The sequence below is a fragment of the Manis javanica genome, chromosome 2, assembly GCF_040802235.1.
Source record: "Manis javanica isolate MJ-LG chromosome 2, MJ_LKY, whole genome shotgun sequence".
In the NCBI taxonomy this organism is placed as follows: domain Eukaryota; kingdom Metazoa; phylum Chordata; class Mammalia; order Pholidota; family Manidae; genus Manis; species Manis javanica.
The window spans coordinates 130,987,748-131,012,389 of record NC_133157.1 but is presented as its reverse complement, the minus strand read 5'-3'; the positions used below and the strand labels follow the sequence as shown (position 1 = coordinate 131,012,389).

Sequence of the window (24,642 nt, the reverse complement as noted above, 5' to 3'; positions counted from 1 at the left end):
GGTTGGTTCTGGTGCATTTACAGTCAGAAGAGATGAGGTTATTCTCCTGGCAGACAAATGGTATTGTATATAATGACATGCATGTTGTATGGTAACAATTCCCATTCCAAAAGGCTTAAAATAGCAAAGTTTATCTCTCATTCACCCCATGTGTGTGTGTGTGTGTGTGTGTGTGTGTGTGTGTGTGTGTGTGTGTGTGTGTGATATCTAGTATCAGTTTCTTTTTTCTTTAATGGATCATGCTTTTGGTGCTATTTGTACAAATTCATGACCAAACTGAGGGTCTTCTAAAACTAAGATAACACATTCAGAGAATTCATATACTGCCCCTCAGCAAAGGCCATAGAATATTTCAGCATTTCAAACCAAACCAAACATTCTTTGATACAAAACTAGTTATAAATGTATCTTTCATAGATTATTATGCATACCTTGATTGACGTAAGAAGGCCCAAATATAGTCAAGGTTAACATTAGAAATAGCAGCCAAAGATTCCACTTAAAAATTCTGCCATCATGAGACCTAACTGATGAATCTCCAGTAAGCCTGGTCAACAATTTTGTAGGAGGCATTATGGAAAATACAAAGCATTATGCTTATGTAAGTCAAACATGAGCTTGCAAATAGTACAATATCTTTATTAAAAACACAGCAACTTTGAAATTTTTCCATATTTCTCATTTATAAAGCACAAATTTAGGTAAGATTGTATTTAAAAATCTAAAAAAATACTGGAATGCTGACATAGAGAAAAATTGGTCTGAGAACAGTTAACAGCCTGTTCTTAACTGTCTCAGATGTGCAGACAGTATTAAGACTATTCCAATTGCTGGAACATTGCCAGGCTAGCTTACCTACCCATGCACATGATTTGGACATGAGTGCCCAAAAACAAGCTGAATTGTATAGCATGTAATGTTCCCTCCCAGACCCATCGAGGGCAGGATTGAAGTTAGGAGGGAATGGAAGATGTTGCCTCTGAGCTGTGTATAAACCACCCAGATCCTAGCTTCCCTGTTCCCTAGTCACCCACTCATCTATTAAATATCCCAAGTTTATGTGATATTAACTAGACTTTTGTCCTTTATTTTTCACCCAATCCCCAAATTATAGATATTATAAAGTTCAGATATCATGTATAAAATTAAGTGTCTATGGTTTATGGCTCCAGTGATTTCTGTGCAGGTGAGCAGATCGAGGCGGTGACTCTCTGGACCCACCTTTGTCTCCAGATTTCAGGGTGGTGCCTAGCCCTAAGACCTCAGTTCTGTGATGGGCCCAAAAAAAGGCATAGATTTTTTTCAGTTAGCCCAGCACTTTTGTGGTAACTACACCTTCCAAGCTATTCCTATGTTAGAGTTGAAGCTATAAGTCTCCACCCATTTTCTAACACACCTGTCTACCCACTTCTTCCCACCTGAAGAGCTGCATTTCCCCTATGGTGCGAGCCAGAATCTGTTTCTGTACTTCGTCTCTGACTTCTCTATGTTACATTAGAGCCCCAAGAAGCCAGTGTTACTGAGAAAAGATGGGAGATAGTTATCCCATTATTAATTATATCACGTAAGCAAACAATAAATGATTCTCGGTGATTGAAAAAACCATTATCCCATAAAGCTCATAAGATTTCCTAAACAATTATATTGAGGGTGAGTAAACAGTATTCAAGGGTATAGAGTATTTGAAACCACCAGATAAAAAGATCTGGAAGATGCTCTTAAAAGTTCACCATTTCTGACATACAAGCAAAATAATTTCTATTTTGACTCCAAGCTCTGATAAAGGAGCTAATTCATGTGCATGCATGTGTATTTTTGACCCTTACTAAGATTTTAATTTGCCGTCAAGGGCAACTTGTCACAGGAAGAAGAAACTATTTTATGATTAATTTGCCAAGTATGACTCTGACAGCTGAGATTAATTTAATCTGAGCTTTCATGCATTAGTATTCAAAAGAAATCTAAAGCAGAGAGAAGTATTTGGTTTTGTTTTAGCTTTATAAGGAAAGAAATGTTTTGTGTATTCTGTTTTATGATTACAATGAGCTGGTGGATTAAATAGTTTTGTAGTTAGATGCAAATATAGATTAGGAAAGAAAGCTCATTCCAAGATGAATTGCTGTCCTGCAGACATGTGCTTGAGTGACACATGGCCATGAGAAACAGAGGCTGTAACATTTACCCTGGAAAATAAATGTTTACCTCAAGCACCAATTGACATTCCTCGCTATTGCGTGAGTGTCAGGCACTGTTTCAAACCCTTTCCTGCATGGGTCCTGGTATCTCAGCCTGGGGCTCCAGCCAATATCAGCTTGGTGAACTTTGACGGTGGCTTACTTTTATTTCCTAGAAATTCGTGTCGTGTTCTTGTTGGCAATACGACCACCAAATTCATAACGAGCCGGGCGTTTTCGGAGCTGAAATAAGCCTGCAGAAACAATGCAAGGGAGGGCTCTACACTCCATCCAGAGGGCGGTTCTGTGGGTTCTCACCCATTCCACTGAAGTCAGAAGGCCTCCAGTCCCCATCAGGCTCCATCAGCCCTAACCTCTGACCCCTGGCTGAGCGCTTTGTCACTGCTAAGCCCCAGGTTACTATTGTGGACCAGAAACCACGGGAAACACAGGACACCCCTCCCGTGGTGCGGACTCCCTCTTTTCCTTTGTCTTTTTGCCGCCTGCATCCTGCATACAGTGCACGCCCGAGGAGCACACACCCCTCCCTCCTCTCCGGTCTTTCCATTTGGCCTGGGATGTCCCTCCTCACCTCCTACCTAAATTGCTGCCACATAAAGCCTTCCTGCCAAGGTTTCTACTCCTGCTTTCCTTCTCCTCTCCATGCAAGTACATGGAAATATTTACATATGCACACACATGTGTTTTCTATCATCGTCTGTAATCATTGTTTCTGAGCGTGTATCACAAGCCAAGCTCCAAAACTTTCCTTGCAAGCAGCTCCTGTGACTCCAGTGACTCTCCTACTGGACGAACTCTGGTGGTGGTGGTCTATGTCATCAACTTAGCTTTTTTTCACATTGTAGTACTGTTATATGTACATACAGTGACTCCTCAACTACACTGCAAACCTCTTACCATTAATGATTGAGTCTTACTGTATATGATTGATCCAGAATAAATTCAATGTCTACTTTGAGTGCCTACTATCTTCCAGAAAAGGAAAGCTAAGGAGACCCACAGGATGACAATACCATAGATGCTGTAGTACCAGTGACCTGGTGACAGGGCTGCTTAGAGGAGTCCGTGGGTGTTTACAAGGGTGGTGAAGATTGGCAGGGGCAGAGTAGCTTGTCTGAGCTCTTATTCATAGGGGTGCAGAATGCATGATGCCCTGAACTGGTGCTGCAAACGCAAGAGTAAAAAAGCCTTAGCTCAGAGTCAGAAGTGATGGTATGATCTGTTTACACAGAGCTTCCCAAAGGTCAGCTTCCAAACTGAGCAGAGTTAGTGCGGAATGTTCCAGAAACTTCAGAAGGCATCACTGCCTTACACCCAGCATATTCTAATAGAGGATGCAAAACCAAGTATTTGGAGCTTTTTAAAAGTGAAGCAGACCCCAGAAAGCCTGGATCGCTCATGTTCAGAATAGATCTCACACAAATGGTGTAATTCTGGGAAGGGAAATAACTTCTATATTGTCATACATATATTTTGCTCTAGAGGCTATTAAATGCTGTCACAATATGACCATACTTTATCTGATCAACAAAATTTCTTTTATGGGAACCAGTAGCATTAACATGTCTAGAAAACCTCTAAATATTTAGAAATGTGATAACACATTTATAAACATCCTGTAGGCAAAAGAAGAAATTACTTGAAATTTGTAAGCGTTCCACTAGAGGAGATAGCCTCCAGCAATGTGGGACAGGAATATTTTCTTCCTGTAAACTAAGCAGAATTAGAACTCTAGGGGAACCTCCATCTATTTAGAAATTAAAGTGTCTATTTTTAAATCATGTGTAGTTCAAATAAGAAATCCCAAGAGAAATGAAAATCTGTTTTGAACTGAATAAAAGTGAAAAAGCACAGTAGTGTGTGGTATGCACCTACAGTATTCCTTAGAGAAAAACATTACTTTAAATGACAATATTAGAGAAAACAAACATTTAATATCAATTATTAATGCTTTTGCCTTATGGGGATACAAAAAAGAGCAAATCAAACTCAGAGTAACTAGGAGGAAAGAAATAAAGACTGGGTGGAAAGACTTAATGAAGTAAAAACTAACACCAATTAAAAATTTTAAAAGCAGAAGTTATTTATCTGAACACTTTCTGGAAGATAATTCAGCTATTACTCTCTTCTTAAACTTTGACTCAGAAATTCTTCCAGGAATTTCACTCTAACAAGTAATCGTAAATAAAAAGCATTTGTGCATAAAATTTTTATTTAAACTTTTTAGGTTAGAAAGGAAGGATACAATGTTTTTATATGTCAATTAAGTGGAAATATCATACCAGAATTAGTAATGACATTTACGATAATTTCATGAAATGAGAGATGCTTCCAAGTCTAAGTACTTAGATGTGTGTACTTGTGTGATGTGATGTACTTACCTATACCAAAAGATGGAAAGAAGAAAACTAATCCATCACAGTACAAAAAGGTTGTTCTTTGAGATTGATAAACTAGATGAACCTGCAAGATTATTCAGAGAGAGAAAGTGGGGGAGAGAATAGTCATATATGCCTTAAAGAAACAGAATTCATAATACAAACCTTTGACAAAGAAAATACCAGGCTCAGATAGGTTCACTATTAAATTCTGTCAAATTTAAGGTAAAACTAACAGTTATAAAAACTTCCAAAAACAAATAGAAATGGCAAAGTGTTCCCTAATTCATTTCATAATAAATAATCTTTATACCACAACCAGACAAAAACATCAAAGAATATACTCACATAAATAAAATATAATCGATTTAAACTTTTAAAATCTCATCAAAATGCTAACAAAGTCAGTCAAACATTTAAAAAGAATGTACACCACAACCAAGTCAGTTTTATTCTGGGTGTGCAAGGTTTGGTCAAAAAAAAGATCAACTGATATAATTCACCACATGAACAGAACAAAAAGAAAATACATGATCATTATATAGATACAGATATTGCATTTGACAAAATTCTGTACCATCCATGAAAACTCAGAAAAATCAGAAAAGCAATGAAAGAACTTCTATATTTTATATGTTTAGAAATGTTTTTTAAACCAATGTATATGTTCACAAAAATTGAAGTTTGAAGAACTAAAATATCCTCTTTTTACAGGCTATGTCATTGTCTATAAAGTCCTAAGGAATCCACAAAATTAATTTACAAGGATTAACTAATAAATTTAAGAAGGATGTAAGTTATAAGATCTTTTTACAAAAACAAATTATGATTCTCAGTATATTCCAAACAACTACATAATGTAATTTAAAAATCATTTAAAATGCATTGAAAACCATTGAATACCTAAGAATATATTTAACAAAATTATGGAAGCTACCTGTGCTGGAAAATATAACATTGGAAAGAAAATCCAAATAAACAGAAAGATACACCATGATCATGGCATCACCAGAGGTCAAGTCTCTGCATTGTCACCTATGGATTAAATGTCATTCCTGTCCATACCCTGGAAGAAATTTCTTTTGTAGAGACTGATAAGCTGATTTTAAAATTAAGTGGCTATTCAAAGGACCTGAATAGAATAAATTATTTTGAAAAGAGAAATAAAATTGGAAGAATTATACTAGATTCTTTCAAGACTTGCTATAAAGCAACAGTAATCAAGACAGTTCAAAGTGGGCATAAATTTAAACAGACAGACTAATGGAACAGAAAAGAGTCCAGAAACAGGCCCATTCACATACATGATCAACTGATTTTTTACATCGATACAAATACATTTCAAACAGAAGGGTTTATTTTTCAACACGTGGTGCCATATATCCCACATTCTTTAACACTTGCCTCACACTATTTTAAAAACTTATCTGAAATGGATTATAGATCTCATTGTATAACATTTATTACAACACAAATGGAAACAAAAACACACAATATGAATTTTAAAAATGACAAATTTGATGTCAAATTACAAGCTTTTAAAAATCATAAATTGGAAATTATAAAATTATAAACACCTGTTCTTCTAAGGACACCATTAAAGAAGTAAAATTGCAAATCACAGACATGGACATACATATATGTCATATATATGAATACTTACCTAGAATATACAAAAAAGTCTTACAGCACAGTAACAAAACAATCAAGCTAAAAAGAAATGGGCAAAGGGCTTGAAGAGTACTTTACAGTAGATTGGCTAATAAATACATGACAAGATGCTCAGTGTCCTTGGTAATCAGAAATATGCAAATTAAAAACATAATTAGGTACCACTTTATAGGCAATATAATGTCAATATAAATATCAAATATTGGAGAGGAGGTATAGCTGCTGGATAGCTTATACACTCCTGGGAATTTCGAATTATGGCCCAGCAATTCCACACATAGCTATTTACCTAAAAGAAATGAAATGTATTTCTAAAAAATACATTTTAAAAAAGTTATCCACTGCAAGACTGGTATATAACCCCAAACTGAAACAGCCAATGGACCATCTCTCAGCAAAAAGATAAATAAATGGCAGCATATTCATGCCACTGAACATTACTCAGCAATGAAAAAGAACAGATGGCACAGACTCACTATGATGTGGATGAATCTCAAATACGTGCAGAGGAAGGTAAGCAGGAAGTAAAGGAATCCACTTGGTGTGAGCCAGTTATTTGCAGCTTTAGAATGGGCAGCACTGAGCTATGGTGATAGAAGGTAAGTAGTTGCCAGGGGACAGAGTGAGAGAAATCTGAGACACGTTGGAGAAGCTAGGAACTCTGGAAACTGGCTAAAAGGGAGCTAAGAAGGTCACAGGAGATGAAATGTTCTTTCCAATTCCCCCTCAGAAATTTGAGGGCATGGTAGTCTTTGGCTGGCTACTCGTTAGCATGTCTAAGCTTTGCCAGGTGGTTGGTTAACCACAAATACTACGGAAACACTGCTTTAAGGGGGCAGGAGAATCATGCATGAGGCACACATAGCTTAATATGAAAAGGTGTATCCAACAAATATTTTTAATTAAAATATAAATTACAATTGAGCAGAGGATTCTGTATGTTTAAAGGAGCCACAGGAAACTGGAAATACAGACATCTGCTATTTTTACTCAAAACCCTAAGAACCCATAACATAACTTGACATATATACGTACAAATAAGAAGGGAAGGGATGTTATTGGAATAAATGAGACTGGGTTATATCAGGAACGGAATGTTTAAATACTCAAATGATCTAGCCATCTCTTTGTAGAAAAGGCAGCGTCTGCAGTGCTAAATTAAAGAGAGCCATCTTTTGTTCTTCAAAGACACCGATAAATAAATGCTTGTTTACAGGAATTTCATTCAGGCATGCATTCCAGTTTTCCATACCTACAAATGCCTTACAAGAGTGAAAGGAAAGCCACCTGTCACACCTCTATCAACAGACCTGAAAACATTATTCTGAATGATGTTTGGCACCAGGCCCTTATGATTTTTAAAGGTCAGTTGCTTTGAAATGATTTTCTGCACTGCAGAGCCACTATCCAGATCATACCTGGAAGCACAGTCCTGGCCTGTCCAGGCAGGGCTGGCCAAGGTTGCCAGGGAAGAGTGCTTGAACCTGTGGTTGGACTCCTGCGTGCTCAATGCTCTGCCCTCTGGGGCCACTCACCCTGCTGTCGTTCTGTGACCCTGCTGCTTGAATGGCCCCATCTCCGAGTTCCCTGTCTGTCCTTGGGCTCTGGACCACAAACCTTTGTCTATGCTCTTCTCCACAGCCACCCAGGAGCATGGGTTCGCCTGCCCTGCCCTGACCCTGGGTCCCTCCGTTCACATCTAGCTGTCTCCCACTAGACGCCTATTCTTACCACTGGAGGCTAAGGCCCACCTGGGGACCCAGAATGAGACACACCCAGCACTTGAAATCAATAAAACCACAAAGGTGGCTTGGCCTCGAATTCTCCTCTCCCTCTTCTCTTGTTTTGCGGGTGTTCTGTGACATCAGTCAAGCTCTTTCCAGAGCCTGAGCTGCCCTCTGCTCCTCTTTGAACTCCACTCTTCTCCAAGGTTATGCTCCTCAGTATCTGCTCCAGGCTGGAGAGAGCATGGCACTATGCACTCTTAGTCAGCCCACCCCACCTACTCATAAGAGCATCTAATTCCTGGAAAGCCTAATGGAAAACTCTCTGTTCTGGGAGAAGCCATTTCTGTGCCAACGAACTGATTTTTCACTTTAACTATGTCATTTTCCAAGTCTCTTAACTTGGACCATTTCAGTTATTGCTGATGGCCTCCATTTCTCATTTATGAAATGAGGGAGGAACTGTGTGATTTTAGAGGCCCCTGACAGGGTGAGGCTCTCAGATGAAAACGCCAAGGCTTTCCTAGCATTATCGTTAGGAATATATGAGGCTATTGGAGCGTTTGAATATCTTGTGCAATCAATAAATTCAATCTCATGGATCAATTATATTAGGAAATGTGACTATGTAACAAAAAATAAAACCTGCAGGCCACAAATGGGATCAACTAAAACTATAAAGGAAAGTTATAGTCCCACATCACTGTAAGGTCATGGATTTCAGGCTTCAAAACAGCCTCAACTGCCCCCTTCTGTGTCTGGGCTTCAAACTCAGGCTGACTTCCCTTTTGGTAACAATAATCTGCTTGAAGAAACTAAAACATTGAAGAAAAATGAGCCAGAACATACAAAAGCATTCAAGTTGCAAATTCTGGAACTAGAAATGTGTTACCAAAATAGAACTCAGGGTTCCTGTTGCCTAAACTTCCCTACAGCCAGTACCTTCCAGTCTCTCGAGTTACTAAATCTCCTATCATCTAGGGGATATTACTAAATATTATTTCTAATTTAATGCTCAAAGAATAAAATGTCTACACCATTTACAAATTCAGGGAATATATTCACGTTATCAATGTGATCTACAGAACACCCACAAGGCTGGTATTATATTTATTTATTTTAACAGTTAATGAAATCAAGGTTCAAACAAGGACATGCGATCTCACCATAATCACTAGGGTTAAGGAGTTTCAAAGTCTTAATTCCAACAGTTTTTGACACTAAATTTTGTGAGTTTGTCATAGTATCAGTAAGAACATATTGCCATACAACTAAGCTGTGTTTTCTGACAGTTCTGTGGTAATAAATATTTTAATCTCCATCTGCCTGATTTGTTTGCCTTTCTCTCAGCTGATTCCAAATGCAGCAGAGGAATGGGGAACCATGTGTCACATGCCACCACACAGAGCATCCGTGAGGTTGACTATTCCAAGAAAAGAGCTGAGAGCTGAGTCATTACATGAACACTGCTGTCCATGTTATTCAGATGTCCTTTAGCCATATTACTTTATTGACTGATACAGATTTTTTTAAATACTTGTATATTAGACTTCATTCTATCTGGGGAGCCTCTACATACTTGCATCATTTCATTTGAATTTTGTAACAATTTCATAACAACGAATGTCGGTATTGTTAGGGGAACATTGTGTATTTTTTTCCATTCTTGTCCCCACCACAACAAAGAATTGAAGGGCAGAGACACAGTAGTGAAACAGAATAAAAGTTTTATTAAAAGAGGTGCCCTGAAAGGTTTAAGTTTTATTTACAGAGAGCAAGTGCACACTTGGAGAAAGGGGACTGACTGTGAGCAACCTCATAGAGGAGGCATGTGGAAAGGTTGAGATAAAGTTTTAAGGCTACGCACTTAGAAAGTGCAGGAACTTCAGAGAAAGGAGCGCACTGAAAGATTGGGAAAGAGTTTTATTAAAGTTACACGCTTAGAAAGGGTGGGTGACCTCAGAGAGAGGAACACACCTAAGGATTTAGGGTCTGGGGTTTTATAGGCGGTTGAGGATTTTCAGGAAAGTGACAAAGAGATAGGTGTGGACCTGCCAAACTGTCCCAGAATGTTCACTTTGTTAAGACCTTAAGTTTCTTTTTTTAACTTAACACAAGAAATTTACTGTTTTGATTTCTTTCCAGGATATCAGCTTCTGTCTGGAAGCATATCAATCAAGACTGTCTGCCCTGCCTCCAAGGTGGGCTGAGCCACCATCCATTTGATTAAAATTCAATCTTAGCTTTAAATTAGAATTCTTCCTGAATAAGCTGGACCGTTTAGCAGGTGCTAAAGTAAATCTTACAATGGTATGTTCTAACTGACACAGTGAAAACAATAGGCTATGCTGAGATACTTTTCTTTATCTGGGAGTATTCAAACCTCTAGGCCAAGTTGCTCCTAGCCTTCTGAGCTTTTTATTTAACTGTTTAACTCTTTTAGTCCCTTCTAGTGGGTTTTACTGGCCTTATTCTCTTTTCACCCTGCTCATATCTATTTTCCTGCTTAACAGGTATGGCAGGTCAATTTTACAGCTGAGTAAACCAACTCTAAGATAAGAGGTTTGACCAATTTGATGTACGTAGGATTAGACACTGTATTTTTTAAACATCTATCTCCCTAAAATTAACCCCCTCTTGTCTACTGAACTTGTTTTCTTCTGTGTTAAACTGTCACTTTATTTCCCTAAACAACAGCATTCCTTGACAACTTGCCTAGTCTCTGGTAATTTCATTGTCCTCCTATACAATCCATTTATTTGGATATTTACTGATTTAATCAATACTTACTGGGAATCCAGTCTGTTACAGTGAAAACAAGTTGTTACAGCTGTTGCAAACACACAGACTGCTCTGTCACCATGGGGCTGTGCTCCAGGCAGCACCATAAGGCCTATGCACTGCTCAACTGTTTTAAATGGGAAACAAACCACAGAAGACTGGAAAGTATAGAATACAAAGGGCACAGTATATGAATACAATTAATGAATTATAAACTATTAAAACATAAAACATTTTGTCAAAGTACTATGCATTGAATGCTGGTTCCCCCTACTTCCTAAATTCATATGCTGAAGTCCTAACCCCTTGTGGTTGCATTTGGAGTAAGGAAGTAATCAAGGGTAGATGAAGTCATGAGGGCAAAGTCCTGATCCCCCTGGATTAGTGTCCTTGAAAAAGAGACCCCTTAGCGCTGGAAGAGAAGCCTCCCCCAAACCAAAGGGGCTAGCACCCTGATCTCGGACTCCCAGACTCCAGAATGGGGAAGATAAATGTCTGCCTTTAACCCCCCGACTGCAGTCATTGTTATGCCAGCTCAAGCAGATTAATACATGTAGTAGTACTTGTGCTTCTTTAATAAGACCTTAACTAACACAAACCAGAAGAGGACCTATCAACACTGTCATTTGGAGTAGGGGACAAGCATCAACAATGTGCTAGTTTGGAGATGTGGCTAATAGTGGTGATCGCATGAAGCTATTTCAGCTTTCCCTAAAACAATCACACACACACACTCACCTATAACCAGAAGACTGTACTATTATCTATACACAGGTCCTAAACAACCAAGAGGATCCTCTAAATGAGCTAGGGGAGCAAAGATAACTGTGCTCTGACGTGACCGCCCGTCTGCCCTCACGGGAGGGGTACTAGCCACTTCTCAGGTACAGGAAGTTTTACACCAACACTCCATGGAACTAAGACAGGCTCATCAGGGACCTGGGAGAGGCAGCAGGGAGATATAAGTTCAGTTTTGTAAATGATGTGTTTAAGGGCCCCATAGGAGTGTTTGTTGCAGGGCTATTTTCTGCAGACAGAAGAACATACTCTGTGAATTTCTAAAGAGAGGTCTGGGTCAAAGGTATGCTAGAACTATCAGCCTGGAGTTGGTTACAGAAAGTCCGAGGGGACTAGTCAAGGGACACATGGGATGAGATGGGGAGAAATTTGATCACTGAGGTATGAGGAACACCAGCTGCTAAAGCAAGGGTGTCAGAAGAGCCGTCCGCACAGGAAATTGCTTGGGTTTGGGCAGAGAAACAGAAGAGCAAGCTGAGAAACAGCTGAGCACATTGGTCGCTGTGAAAGGACCAATCTCAGTGGAAGGGAGTTCAGGGTTTGAAAGGCAGGTGAGAGAAGGAATTTTTTTTGTCAAGTGCTCTTCCCAGAAATGTTTCTAAGCCATGGTCCTTAATGGGAGTGGTAATCTGGAATTTGTGGGGAAGTTTTGGATCATCACTGAGTCATTTGGTAGACCATGTCAGAGAATCCAGACACCCTGCAGGGCATGAGCAGGGTCAGACACAGAACACCCTGCCCACCTTTCCAGGGCCCTGCGGGATGCTCAGAAAGGGTGAATCCATTCATCTGAGCCAGTCCAAGCTCACATGAAACACGCACACATTTCTGCATGGCTTTAATACACACTGAACTTTATAGAAAGTCAGTAAATGTACAAACGGAGAGAAGACTGTAGTTTGGTCAGAAATTGACCCCAAAGTTTCCACATTTCAGAAAAATCACATCACAGGGACACAGCTGCATGTTGCATTTGAGGATTCAATGTGACTCACTGTAACTCCCGGGAGAGGAAATCCTGAGGCAAAATACCTCTAAAACTGAAATCAAAGGAAGGAATAAAGTTTAAAACCCATTGATTGCTTACAAACCGCAATCCAGGGGCCATCTCTTTTCTCCTGCTCTGGCAGAAGCAAGCAATACCTCCCCCCCAACCTCTTAGGTTCAGATAAGCCCTCCTTTGCCCAGGTAACTACCCATTGATATGGAGACGAACTTCTCTTCACCCCCTAGGAACGCCTGTTGATATGTACGTGCACTAAGGCCAGGTGAGATATTCTGGAAATACTACAATTTTATCCACACCCACCTGGACTGAACTCTGTCACTATTACATTCACACTGATTTTATGTGCGTTGTATAAGCCCCTGAGTACTTCTTTATGTCTTCAGTATGGTCACACCAAGTATTTAAATACTGAAATCATATCATTTTCTCTTAAGTTGTCTTCTTTTAATTTTCCTCTGTTTTATAATTAAGGCAGTATATTGACTATTAAAAGTCATTTGTCTTGTTATATAATATTTTCTGTGGATTTTATATCAAAATCATAAGGAGGTGGTCCTGGGGATGAGAGTTGAAAACCATTGCTCTAAGGGTCTCACCACACCTGAACTCCCCTCCCCACCTCACTCCTGCTCCTGAGAACAATTCCCAACCCACCCAGGGGTTCAGGGCCTGGCCAGTGTTTATGCTGCAGATGCTGCTCCTGAATGCGACTGTTGCGTCTGAAGGTTGACAGGAGCAGAGCAGTGCCGAGTGTATTCATTCTTCCTGGAACCTGGATTTCTATTTCAGATACTATTCACTATCTGTAGGGGTCATGACTGCTCAGGAGAGCAACCTGGGCAGTTTTGACTCATGCACACCAAAATCAGAGCAAGCTGGTTTGCAAGGAGAGAACAGAAAAAATCAGAAAAGACATGGTGGTAATTTCAGGACAGGTATGTAGGCACAGTGTTGGCTGAGAACCTGCTCTACTCCTGGCCTGTGCCTTCCTGTGGATGTGACAAATATTTTTTAAAACCCACAGTACTCTGCCCCTGCTAGAGCAATGGGGTTTTATTAATTGCCACCAGGAAAGACTTGCCCAAGTATATTAATTTCAATTTCATAGTGGTTAATTAATGTAAAAATAAATGAATACACAAATTAAGTCAATGACTTCAGATGAATTTTGAAATTTCATTAACAACATAAGACTTTCTATTGACAACTAATTATCTATGTCTATTACATTTTCTCTCCTAATTCCACACCCCGCCCTCACACAATTTGTCTGACATACACTATCATCATTACCTTGCTCAAAATATTTGCTTTAAATGGAAAGACTCCATTTGTGTAATGGTGTGTGTGTGTGTGTGTGTGTGTATGAGAGAGAGAGAGAGAGAGAGAGGGTGGGCCTGGGGGGGGCCTTTCCTATGCAACTTTCTACACAAGTAATATCCAGCATGCAGTCCTTAATAAATATTGAATTTTCTAATGTTTAAGACAGCTAAGTCTTGTTTAGAGACCTGACTGTAGGTCTAAAAGGAAAGATTACAATATTTAAAAGCTACAAGAGGTGTTGAACCTTCTCTATTATTGGATTGTTGCATTGTGCATTAAAATTGAGAAATGCTCTAATTGTTTTTACTATTAGCCTAATTCATTATTAAATTCAAATCTTGAAATATTCTAAGGGAATAAACTGTACTGTATAATTGCATATTTTAGGTTTTGTGCCACAAATTTCTTAATTTTTAAGTATTTAAATATACAAGCATATGTATATTCTACCCCTGACCTAGAGTTTTATGGGAAACATCCTACACATTGTATTTTATTCTTCTTTGGTGTTTCTTTCATAGCCATCTTTCTGCACTAGTTTTATTTTATCTGAATTCAATCATGTTTTAAATCATCCGTGTTCCTAGGGCTACAAAAACCTAGCTTTTTGTAGTTTAGATTGCTGTTAAACAAGAAAAAGAACAAACAAATATTCCCTGATTGTCCGGGTGATGTTCTTTCCACTGTGCGGTATGAGACGGGTGAAGAGACACAGTTCAGACTCTCAGGCAAGTAACTCCAGCCCACCAGGCACAGTGTTGACGGAGCAGCTCATCTCAATGGTGGACTTTATATTTTCTGATTTTATATTTTTAGATAACAGACTCTTATCCCTAGGGAACTGCTACTGGTTTCGGGATTCTGTAGGAAAAAACCCTTGTACCGTTGGCCCATTGCATTCTCAGGTATTTTTCTCCTGCTGAAGTGTTTTTGAGTGCATAACTCAGAGTCAAAACCTTTCCTCTGCCTTCCCTTCCCACTCTCCGCCTTGAGTTCAGGGTCTCCACCCTCCATGGCTCCACTGTTTGGAGCAGTTTTCTGTCTGGTGGGTCTTACCTAATACTTTTAACTCACCATTCCACTGCTGGGGTCAGAAGAGTGGGTGACCTCTGGCCCTCAGCGAACTCAAAGCCCCCTCTTGTCTGGTTCTAATGCACCTTTTCTATTCTTATATACCACTGCTACCCAAAAGGAACCCAGTTACACTTCATGCCATCCAGGTTGCATTTGTCTCCCCATATATCTTGCTTGAATGGTCAGACATGAGTTATGTCTTCCTCCTCTTCATCTGTAAAACAGTTCTTCTATCATAAATCATGTCTGCACAGGACGTGCTCCTTTGGTATCATCTTGTCTCATCATTCATAGTTTTGGTTTTATAAAAAAAGTCATGTTTATATATTGACTTCATGTGTATGTGTAGATTCACTGGGGGCAATAACTCTGTTCACACTGCTTTGCAGCCCCGGTGGCTCCAGTGCTGTGTTTTTGCAACTGGATGACAAAAGATGCATTTTATTTGATTCCTTGAGGCCAGTGTGATAAAATGGGATATACAGACAGTATGTTCTGGTAAGATTTCAGAAGATTTGATTTTTGGTAGATGGAGTAATAGAAGAGAATCTACTGGAGGAATGTAGACCTTCCATTAAGTCATGAAGAAAGTAATAATGTAATTGGGCCCAGAAGGAATTGCAAACTCAAGGTAGAAGAACAACTTGAATTTTGATGGACTCCAAAATGTCCCCCATAGTCTGTGAGATAGCAAGAACACCAGGCTGGCTGGACTGGGGTAGGGTAGCTTTTGGAAATGATCATATTGGAACTAAGACTTGCTTTTTCATTAAGTAATAGGAAGTTAATGGTGGTTCTTGCATGTCTCTGGGGTGACTAAACAAGTGAAATAACAAGATGGATTAGTAAGGAAATATTGTGGTGTCTCCCATAGGTCAGCTCACAGATTCTGGAGCCGGACTGAGACCTGATCCCAGGTCTACCATTCACAGGCTCTGTGATCTTGGGTAATTAGTTTGGCCTCTCTGTGCCTCAAGTCTGCCATCTCCACAACGTTCATGTTTCTGACTCCAAGGGTTGTTCTCATAAATCCTGGATATTTTTAAGGGTCTATGGGAAGGGATGGAGCTGCAGAGGGAGTACTGTGTAGGTTTTGGAGAAGGGCACCAGGAGAGGTAGCACGCAGTAATGGTGGTAGCAGCTATGAGCGGTTTAGTCACCACCTGACCCTAGGGAAGTATCCATAGCTCAGGGCTGGGACTAGCTTTGTGCATCTTCCCATAGTTAGGCATTCTCTTTCTCTAAATAAAGGGAGATGATCTCCAACATCTTGCAACATGAACAAGTTTAACTAGATACATTTTCTTTATAAAACTATGATATTAGTGTTTTTTAAAAACTGCCTGTTACTGATAGAGCTGTACAGCTGAGGCTCAGCTGTGGTACCAGAGTTCTGGGTTCTGGCTCCTTCTAAGGAGTGGAGAGGAACAAAAGGACACTGGAGTACAGGACTAGAATATCCCATAGCTCCTCCTATCAGAAAGCATACGGGCCTCCCATGGGCCACAGCTCCTTCTATAAAGGGCAGGTGAAGTGAGTGAGGACCAGTGACCAGCTGGGCAAAAGCATCATGCACCAGTGTCATTTTTAGATTCTGTTGTTCATGTCAATTTCTCATCTCTTTCTTTTTTCCCAAATTTTTTTTATTATTACTTTTTTATGTTGAGAAACATATAGTAAAGTGCACAAATCTTAGTGTACAGCTGGATGAATTTTGACATGTGTATGCACTCATGTAAGCATTATCCAGATCAAAATACCACACATTCTAAGTTTTCTCCCTTCACTGTTTTAATTACTAATAAAGGCATATGTCTGTATGGTTGGTAGGAGGGAAGATGGCCATGTCTAAAGCAGATGCAGAGTGATCCCTTTCTTTGAAGAGAGTCTCCAGAGGTAGTCATCTCTTTCTTTTTTTAAGCTTTACTGAGATATAATTCACAAAATATTAGACACTGAAGGTGTCCAACATGATGATTTGATATATATTTACATTGTGAAATGACTGCCACACCCAACATCTCACAGTTACCTTTTTTAAAGAGAATGCTTAAAATCTGCTCTCTTTGCAAATTTCAAGTATAAGATACTTCATTATTGACTATAATCACCATGCTGTACATGAGAGTCTAAGAGCATATTAATCTTCTAACTGGAACTTTGTGCCCTTCCACCAATGCCCCCAACCCAGGCCTCCTCCAGCCCCTGGCAACCACCAGTCTACTTTCTATTACTCTGAGTCTGACTTTTTTCTTTTTTAGATTCCACATCTAAGGGATGCCTACAGCATTTGCCTTTCTCTGACTTGTTTTACTCAGTTTGATGCCCCCCACGTTCATCCATGTTGTGCAAATGGAAGAATTTCCATCTAACCTTTTTATTCTTCTTTTTACATTAGTGCATATTTTAATGAGATGCAGACATAAATATAAACTTAAGGGAATCAATTGCCGTTTGGCCTCAGAAGATTATAGGCATAATTGCCAACGGTTGGGAGGCCTATAAAGAGTCCTTGTGGGTGCTCTGCTCACTTCCTGCTTTTGAAAGACATGGTCATCTTCAGGTAGGATCCTTGACACACTGAAAATGTGGAGTGTGCTTTTAAAAAGACACTCTTTAACCCTAAGAAAACTGTTTGATAAAGTATTCGGTTTTCACGGTTATTTGGCCAAGCTTGTGACATTACCATGACTTGCTCCCCACATTTCCAAGACATTCTGACTGAAGAAAAAGTCTTTGGATAGAAATAACCCCAAAACATTTTATTGAAAATTGGGTATTTTGTATAGTCAGGAAGACTTTTCCTGCTTAGAAAATGTTTTCCTTGAAACACAGATGTGCTTTTCAAAGCCTTGGAATTTCCTCTTTTGAAAATGTGTTGAGCCAACTAAATTTTGGAAAAAAATAATTATATCCTGAATTTAGCTCTGCTGAAAAGGCATGCAAGAATTGCAATCATGCTCTTTGTAAATGTTTTAAAGTTTTCCTAGAGTTTATTCATGTGTAGATAAAATGAAGACATGGGGTGCCAGAGTTATGAAAGAATGAGAATTTGCAGAGGTTAAATAAAAAATGCCAACATGTACATTATTATTATTAACCCTCAGAGTTTGAAAATTTCAATTTATAGAATTCAAAATTCTTATTGGTCATTATTTGTAATGCTTACCATTAAAAAGATTCCTAATAAAATAAAGAGTGAGAGTGGGTAAATGTGTGACAATAGTGGGAATGTCCCTTTATATACCTCCAGTTTGGGAAGACAACAAATAAACCCACTATAAACATTTCCTTTCCCAATTATTAACACCATTTGCTTACCTACCAGCAATGCTTCCCCTTGTTCAACATTTTTACCAACATTTACATGGTCAGTTTTTTGTTGTTCCTTCTAACACATAAATAGTGGCATGGTCACTGTGGTTTAATTTAAATTTCCCCAATGTTTAAAGAAGTTGAGCATCTTTTTATGTGCTTACTTGTTGTTCATATATTTACCTGTTGTGGATAAAATTGTAACATTTCCAGAATATCTCACCTGGCTTTGGTACATCTGCATATCAACAGGCATTCATAAGTAGAAAGAAGTGTGGCTTTAGTGCATTTGCATCTTTCCTCAGAAGTGGAGAAGTTCATCTCCATATCAATGGGTAATTACCTGAGCAACGGAGAGCTCACCTGTACCTGAGAGGTGAGGGGAGGGCCGGTTTTGCTGCTGCTGGAGCTGGAGAGAGATGGGCCAGACTGCAGTTTTGTAAGCAATAAATGCATTTTAAAATTTATTTTTCCCTTTGACTGATTTCGGTTTTTAGAGGTATTTTTCCCCAAGATTTCCTCTCCCCAGACTTACACTTCTGAAGTATCTGTTCAAATCTTTTGCTCAGTTTCTTCACCATTGGAGAGTCTGCTATATGTTCTGAATGCTAATTATTTATTAATGGTATGTTTTGCCAATGTTTTCTTTTAGTATATGGCTTGTCTTTTCATTTCCTTAACAGTATCTTTCAAAACTCAAAGTTCTTCATTTCAGTAATTTCTAATTTTTCATTTAAGTGGAGTGCTTTTGGTGTTATGTCTAAGAAGTATGCTGAACTAAAGGCACAGTGTTTTTACTTCTGGAAATTTGGCACATTTTAACACTTAGTTGTGCAATTCATTCTGAGTTGGCTCTTATATAACAATTTGTATATACACCACAATATGGAACAAAGTTCCATACATTTTAACATATGGATATCCTTGGCACCATTTGTTGAAAAGACTGTTCTTTCATAATTAATTGAATTGCCTTTACAACTTTGTAGACAACCAATTGACAGTGTTTACTGGGTCTTTTTCTGGACTCTCTTCTCAGTTCCACTGATACATGTTTTGCTAATACCACACTGGCTTATCTACTGTAGCTTTTAGGAAGCTTTCCATTTCCAGGATAAACCCCATGTTTTGTCATTTTTACATATTGCTGAATTTACTTTATTGATATCTTTTAGGATTATTTGTATTTGTGTTCATGAAGGTTATTGGTCTGTGATTTTATCTTCTTATAATGTCTTTAGTTTGGATTTCTGGGTAATGTTGACCTCATAAGGTGAGTGTGGCCTCATTAAGCTTCCTTATTGTAAAAGAAATTCTATACAATTTTTATTATTTCTTCCTTAAATGTTTAATAGAATTCATGAGTGAAACTTTCTGGGTCTGAAGAATTTTAACTACAAATTTAATTATTTTAATAAGACACAGAACTGAAAGGGTTCAGAACAAGTCTCCCCAAAGTATACCCCTTTAACATGAGAAGTATTTTGAGCTAAAGGCAATCAAAATGCAGCAGATTCAGGAAAGGCTCTTTGCCTCCCTGTCAGCTACCTGAATTTACATTGGAAGGGGTCTGTACCAGTTAAAGAAGATTACTAGAGATATATTTTACCTAAGAAACATGTATGTATAACAGGGCAACTCTTAATCTCTCCCTCTCGTGAATGGCCTTCTTTCTTCCTCTTTGGATCCCCAGACCCCTCCCCTCCTGCCTGGTGTAGGGTGTTATATAAGCTTCAGTTGCCTGGCTGCCTTTCAGATCTTTTGGGGGCCCCATATATAATTAAATTATTTATACTTTGTCTATTTGTTAATTTTATTTTTTTGCCTGTTAATCTGTCTTGGGTCATTTTAATTCTTTGGCCACAGGACCTAGAGAGGCAGATGGGAAGTTTTTCCTCCTCAGCCATACTAGGTATCTATTTCTTCTTAGTAGCTAGTAGTTTACCATGTTTTTCTTCCTGTTTTTCTGAAATATTATCAGTTGAACTCAGGTGCTTCTCTCCCCACTGCCCCCACCTTCCACCCCTCAAGGTAACAGGGACAAGGATTTAATGCCCCAACCATGCATTAGGGGCTAATTCACCCTCCCTGCTCTTAAAGCAGCCGAGGCAGGAGGGGCAGGAGTGGAGTTAGGGTCCTCACGGAAGAGTGCAGCTTCTAAATGGGAAGCCAGGTTTGCCTCTACTTGCAAACTTTACTTTCCAGGAGCTGCCTGTTCAACTCAATAAACACACTTTTCTTCCAAAGCCTTATATCCCCTGTGAATATCATTTTACTCTGCACTGGAGACCCTTCAACTCTGCAGTCATAGCCACATCACCTTTCATGACACTGAGACAGGGACAGTGGATTTAGACAGAGTAGGGTGAGGGCCTCAGGGAAAAAGCAAAGAGGGATAATTACCATCAGAACAATGTAACAATGTGCAAAGAAACTCCTGCCCAAACTCCTGTTAAACATTAAGGAAAGTCAGAGTCACACTAATTCTTTAGGGTAAAAACACCAAACTAGGAATACAGGCACTCTTCAGTGAGATTGGTTAAAATAAAAGACAGCATTCAGGTGGGAACCAGTAAAGAAAATAGGCAACTTAGTTTAAAAATAAGATATAAACCCCTAGGCAAAGCCCAGCCACGGACTCTCTCGTCCCCTCCTGGTATGCGCCGGGAGCTCTGTCTTCTCACTTTATCTCCAAATAAAAGCCTCTTCCTTGCTTTGCTATCTTGAGTGTTTGCGAAGTTCATTCTTTGACTCTGTGAACAAAAACCCTGGCATCAACACCGTCACTCCCCCCTTGGATTGTTAGTTTCCAGTAAGACCAGGTGCCCCAGGAGGGAACCGAAGCTGGGGTGCACCTGCAGACAAGAAGACCTGACAAAAGAGGCCCAGAACAGATTCACTCTTTGTGGCTAGTTGGTGGGTATGTGGTAAAGGAGGAACTGTAGGGTGCTTACCTTGACTGTCTCCCTCAGGGCCCATCAGAGTCATTGGTGCCCCAGAATAATGTCAGGAGAAGTTTAGAAGTTCTCTGCAGGTTCCCATAAGGACCAGAAGTAATGGTGTTGATTGGAATAAAGAATTAATATGGCAAGAGCCCTAACCTTTGAGGAAAAAACAGTGTAGTGATAAGGAGTATGTAAGAGTTGTTTCTGGTAACTCTGTTTTGACAGGAGCTAATCCAAATGTGCAGATTTGAGAAGAGGAGGCCAGTCCCTCCACCTCTCCTTTGGGGCCATTCCCTCCTGCTTCTCTGTTTCAGGGATTATATCTCCGCCAAGTACTCCCTCCCTCAGGGGATCTTTTCCCTCAGCAGAAAACAGCCTAGATATCCAGTAACAAATGGGCAACAAAGATAAACTCAACAACAGCACAACAACCTCAGCTCCAGAACAAAGCATCTTGACTCTAAACTTCCTCTAGTTTTCATTATCTTTCAATTCACAATCAAAACTCTAAGGAATAATATGAAGCCTGAACTTCTACATCCTACCTTCTCACTCGCTTCCACCCCTATTTGTCTTGCATTCATATGAATTACACTGACACTACTCATGTGAAAGTCACCGATAACTTTCAGTTAATCTATTTTATTCTCCTTTAAGCAACTTTTCAGATGGGTGTTTATGATGCCATTCTATAAAAATTGGGATCTCTTTGGCTTTAAATTCCAGAAAACTCAAGTAAAAATGAAGTAATCTCAAGGAAAATATGTTATCTCACATAATTTAGCAACACCCCTTAAGAGGTCCCAGTATATAGAGGCTTCACAGTTGATTAATCGATTCATTAAACATCAATGGCACTGTTGCTTTTTGTTTTCAGCTTTACCATGTTCAGACTTCATGTGTATCCAAATTGTGTGTGTGTGCACACACGTGTTTAGTGTCTGGTAAGAGCAAAATCACACATGCCAACTGATAAGGAAAAAATTTTGGGATGTCCTAAAACTAAATGACATTAAGGGCCAGAGAATGGGGGTGAGAGGCAAAGGAATTTAATCAGTAAATAGCCATGGGTCATAGCTAACCAGAGACTCCATATACCTATATGAAATGTAGCTCTGGGCCGGAGAGGGCTCCCAGCTCCAGGCAGCTTCACTCTGGATTCGGTAAGACTGAATTACAACAACAACAAAAAAACAGAACATCGTGAGTAAAAGGGTTTATACCAAGCTTCACTCTCAAGGTGACAGACAGGTCAAGCACTAGAATCCTACCCATCTCCACCTTTGCCTTGGGGCACTGTGCTGACCCAGCTCTGCTCCCCTCCACTCTTAGCACCAGGTGGAGCTCTTTTTATAGCAACACAGGCAATAATGGCTTATTGTCAATGGGTATGCAAGCATGCACCTGCTCAGTAGCCTAAGTGTTACATTATTGCATATAAAGTGGGTGAGTAGATTAGGATCAGGTTAGGATACACGCCACAGAATTTCCATTTTCCCTACAAAGACATCTCAAAAATTATCTAGAAGGCCCCCAGAAACACTGAATCGCTCTTACGTGTGAACAGTCCCTGAAAGTCATCAACAATCAACCCACAAGCCTTCTCTATGGACTACCTACCTATCCCCAGACTTTCCCCACTTTGAGTTAGATCACCTTCCTTATCTTTGCCAATATAAATTTAAACAACTTACTTTCCTTGAGACTCTTTGAATGATCCATGTTTCTGGAGTTTGGTGATCTGTTGCTTCTGTTAACTGGCCTTGCTGCCGGTGAAGCAGGAACTTCATGTCCCACAATTCTGTCCTTTTTCTGGCTAGCATTTGTAACAGCCTCATAAATCCTTTTATTTCAGAGATCTCTCAGTCTTTAGCATTTTGGTCTTGTCACAATGTTCATCCAAAGTAGGGAGACTGTTTATCCCCATGCCCTTTTGAAAGCCTGAAAACTCCAGAAATCTTTTAGCAGACCCTCCTGACACAGGTCACATACCCATTTATAAATGATTCAAAACCATGTAAGAAAAGATCCCCATCTTCCTAAGAGTTCCTAAGTAGAGATGATCCTACTGGGTCACAGGTCCCATGCCCACTTATAAATTAATCAGTTATAGTAAATAGACCACCATGATGGGCCTAGACTAATCAGCATTTTCCTGATTCATGTAGAAAAGGGATGGACAGTTCTGCCCTCAAGGAGGGAGGGGGCAGTTTATTGGGTGGAAAATCAATGCCTGCTGTATGTACACTTTTGACTGGATTTTCTGCTTCTAGTACACTTGTTCAAGCTTCACATCTTCTCATCCCATACACATGCACATTAATGGGGTTGTTGGGGCCCCTTTCTGGTCATTTTCTTTCCCTCAATTCTTCACTCACCATTTTAGGTTTGTCTGTGAACTGTATGCTCTTGACTTTAAAATCTATTTTTCTACTAGATATTTTACCTGTATTTGAGCTGGTATCTTAAAAGACAAGACAGCAAGTCTACACTAATCACCCCTCTGGAAACACTCACCCCAAAACACACACACATATACAACTACTCACATGTGCTCACTCAATGACACAGATACAGACATATGGATTTGTTCTAAATCTTTACTTTGTCTCTTTTTTAAAGCCTCTGTTGAATTTATTCAGCAAAACAGAGTTGTTATTTTCATGCTATCACAAAGGAACACAAAACAGATAGAGCACAAGGTCCATAATTAGTCCAAGCGCATTCCTCCTCAGGCTCATTTATATGTCTTCATATGCCACAGCCCATCGTTTAAATAATGGATATTTTCAATGCCAATTCCTTTGTTGACCTTCTCAATATCTTCTGCAGACATCTTCATGACTCCAACACAGAGAGCATGCTGTTTTCCTTCTGCCATGATTGCAACAATCGTATCGGCGGCAGCGGGGTAGAGCTGGGCTCCGGGAGAAGTTAAGCCCGGACACATGACATTTGCTCCACTGAGTACAAACTTGATGGCTCCTTTATCAACCTGCTGGTGCGGCAGAATAAAAGGGTATTTGTGAAGCAGCCTTAAGGTTGGATAAAACGGCCCCTCTCTTTGTCTAAAAAAGAGTAACTCTCCATTCACTGTGAGGATCTCTACATGTTCGTGGCATCGCACTATTTTGACCGGATCTTTCTTAGGCATTATTTGATTAAGCCATGGTTCAATACCTGGAAATTGCTCTATCAACTGGTTCTTAATACCCTTAATAACTGAGGTTTTCAACTGGATGCAGTTGGTCACATTTTCTTTCTCATCAAATTTCTTGAACATGATCCGAGGTGAAGGCGCGACGGCAGTTACGGGCCCGGAGTGGGAAGAGGCAGAAGAGGCGCGGGTCTGGCGGAGAAGCTTACCGAGGACACCGGCTGGAACGGTCGGAGCGGCTGTCGCTAACCGGAAGGGAGCGCGCTTTACGG

General features: G+C 39.6%; 1 protein-coding gene across 1 annotated transcript; it reads right to left on the bottom strand.

The window, feature by feature from the left end:
* Positions 1 to 23,799: 23,799 nt before the first annotated feature.
* LOC108393833 (malignant T-cell-amplified sequence 1-like) lies at positions 23,800 to 24,642 on the bottom strand. Its single transcript, XM_017654955.3, has one exon. It carries the CDS (start codon positions 24,494 to 24,496, stop codon positions 23,951 to 23,953), a length of 546 nt encoding a protein of 181 aa, XP_017510444.1. The 5' UTR covers positions 24,497 to 24,642; the 3' UTR covers positions 23,800 to 23,950.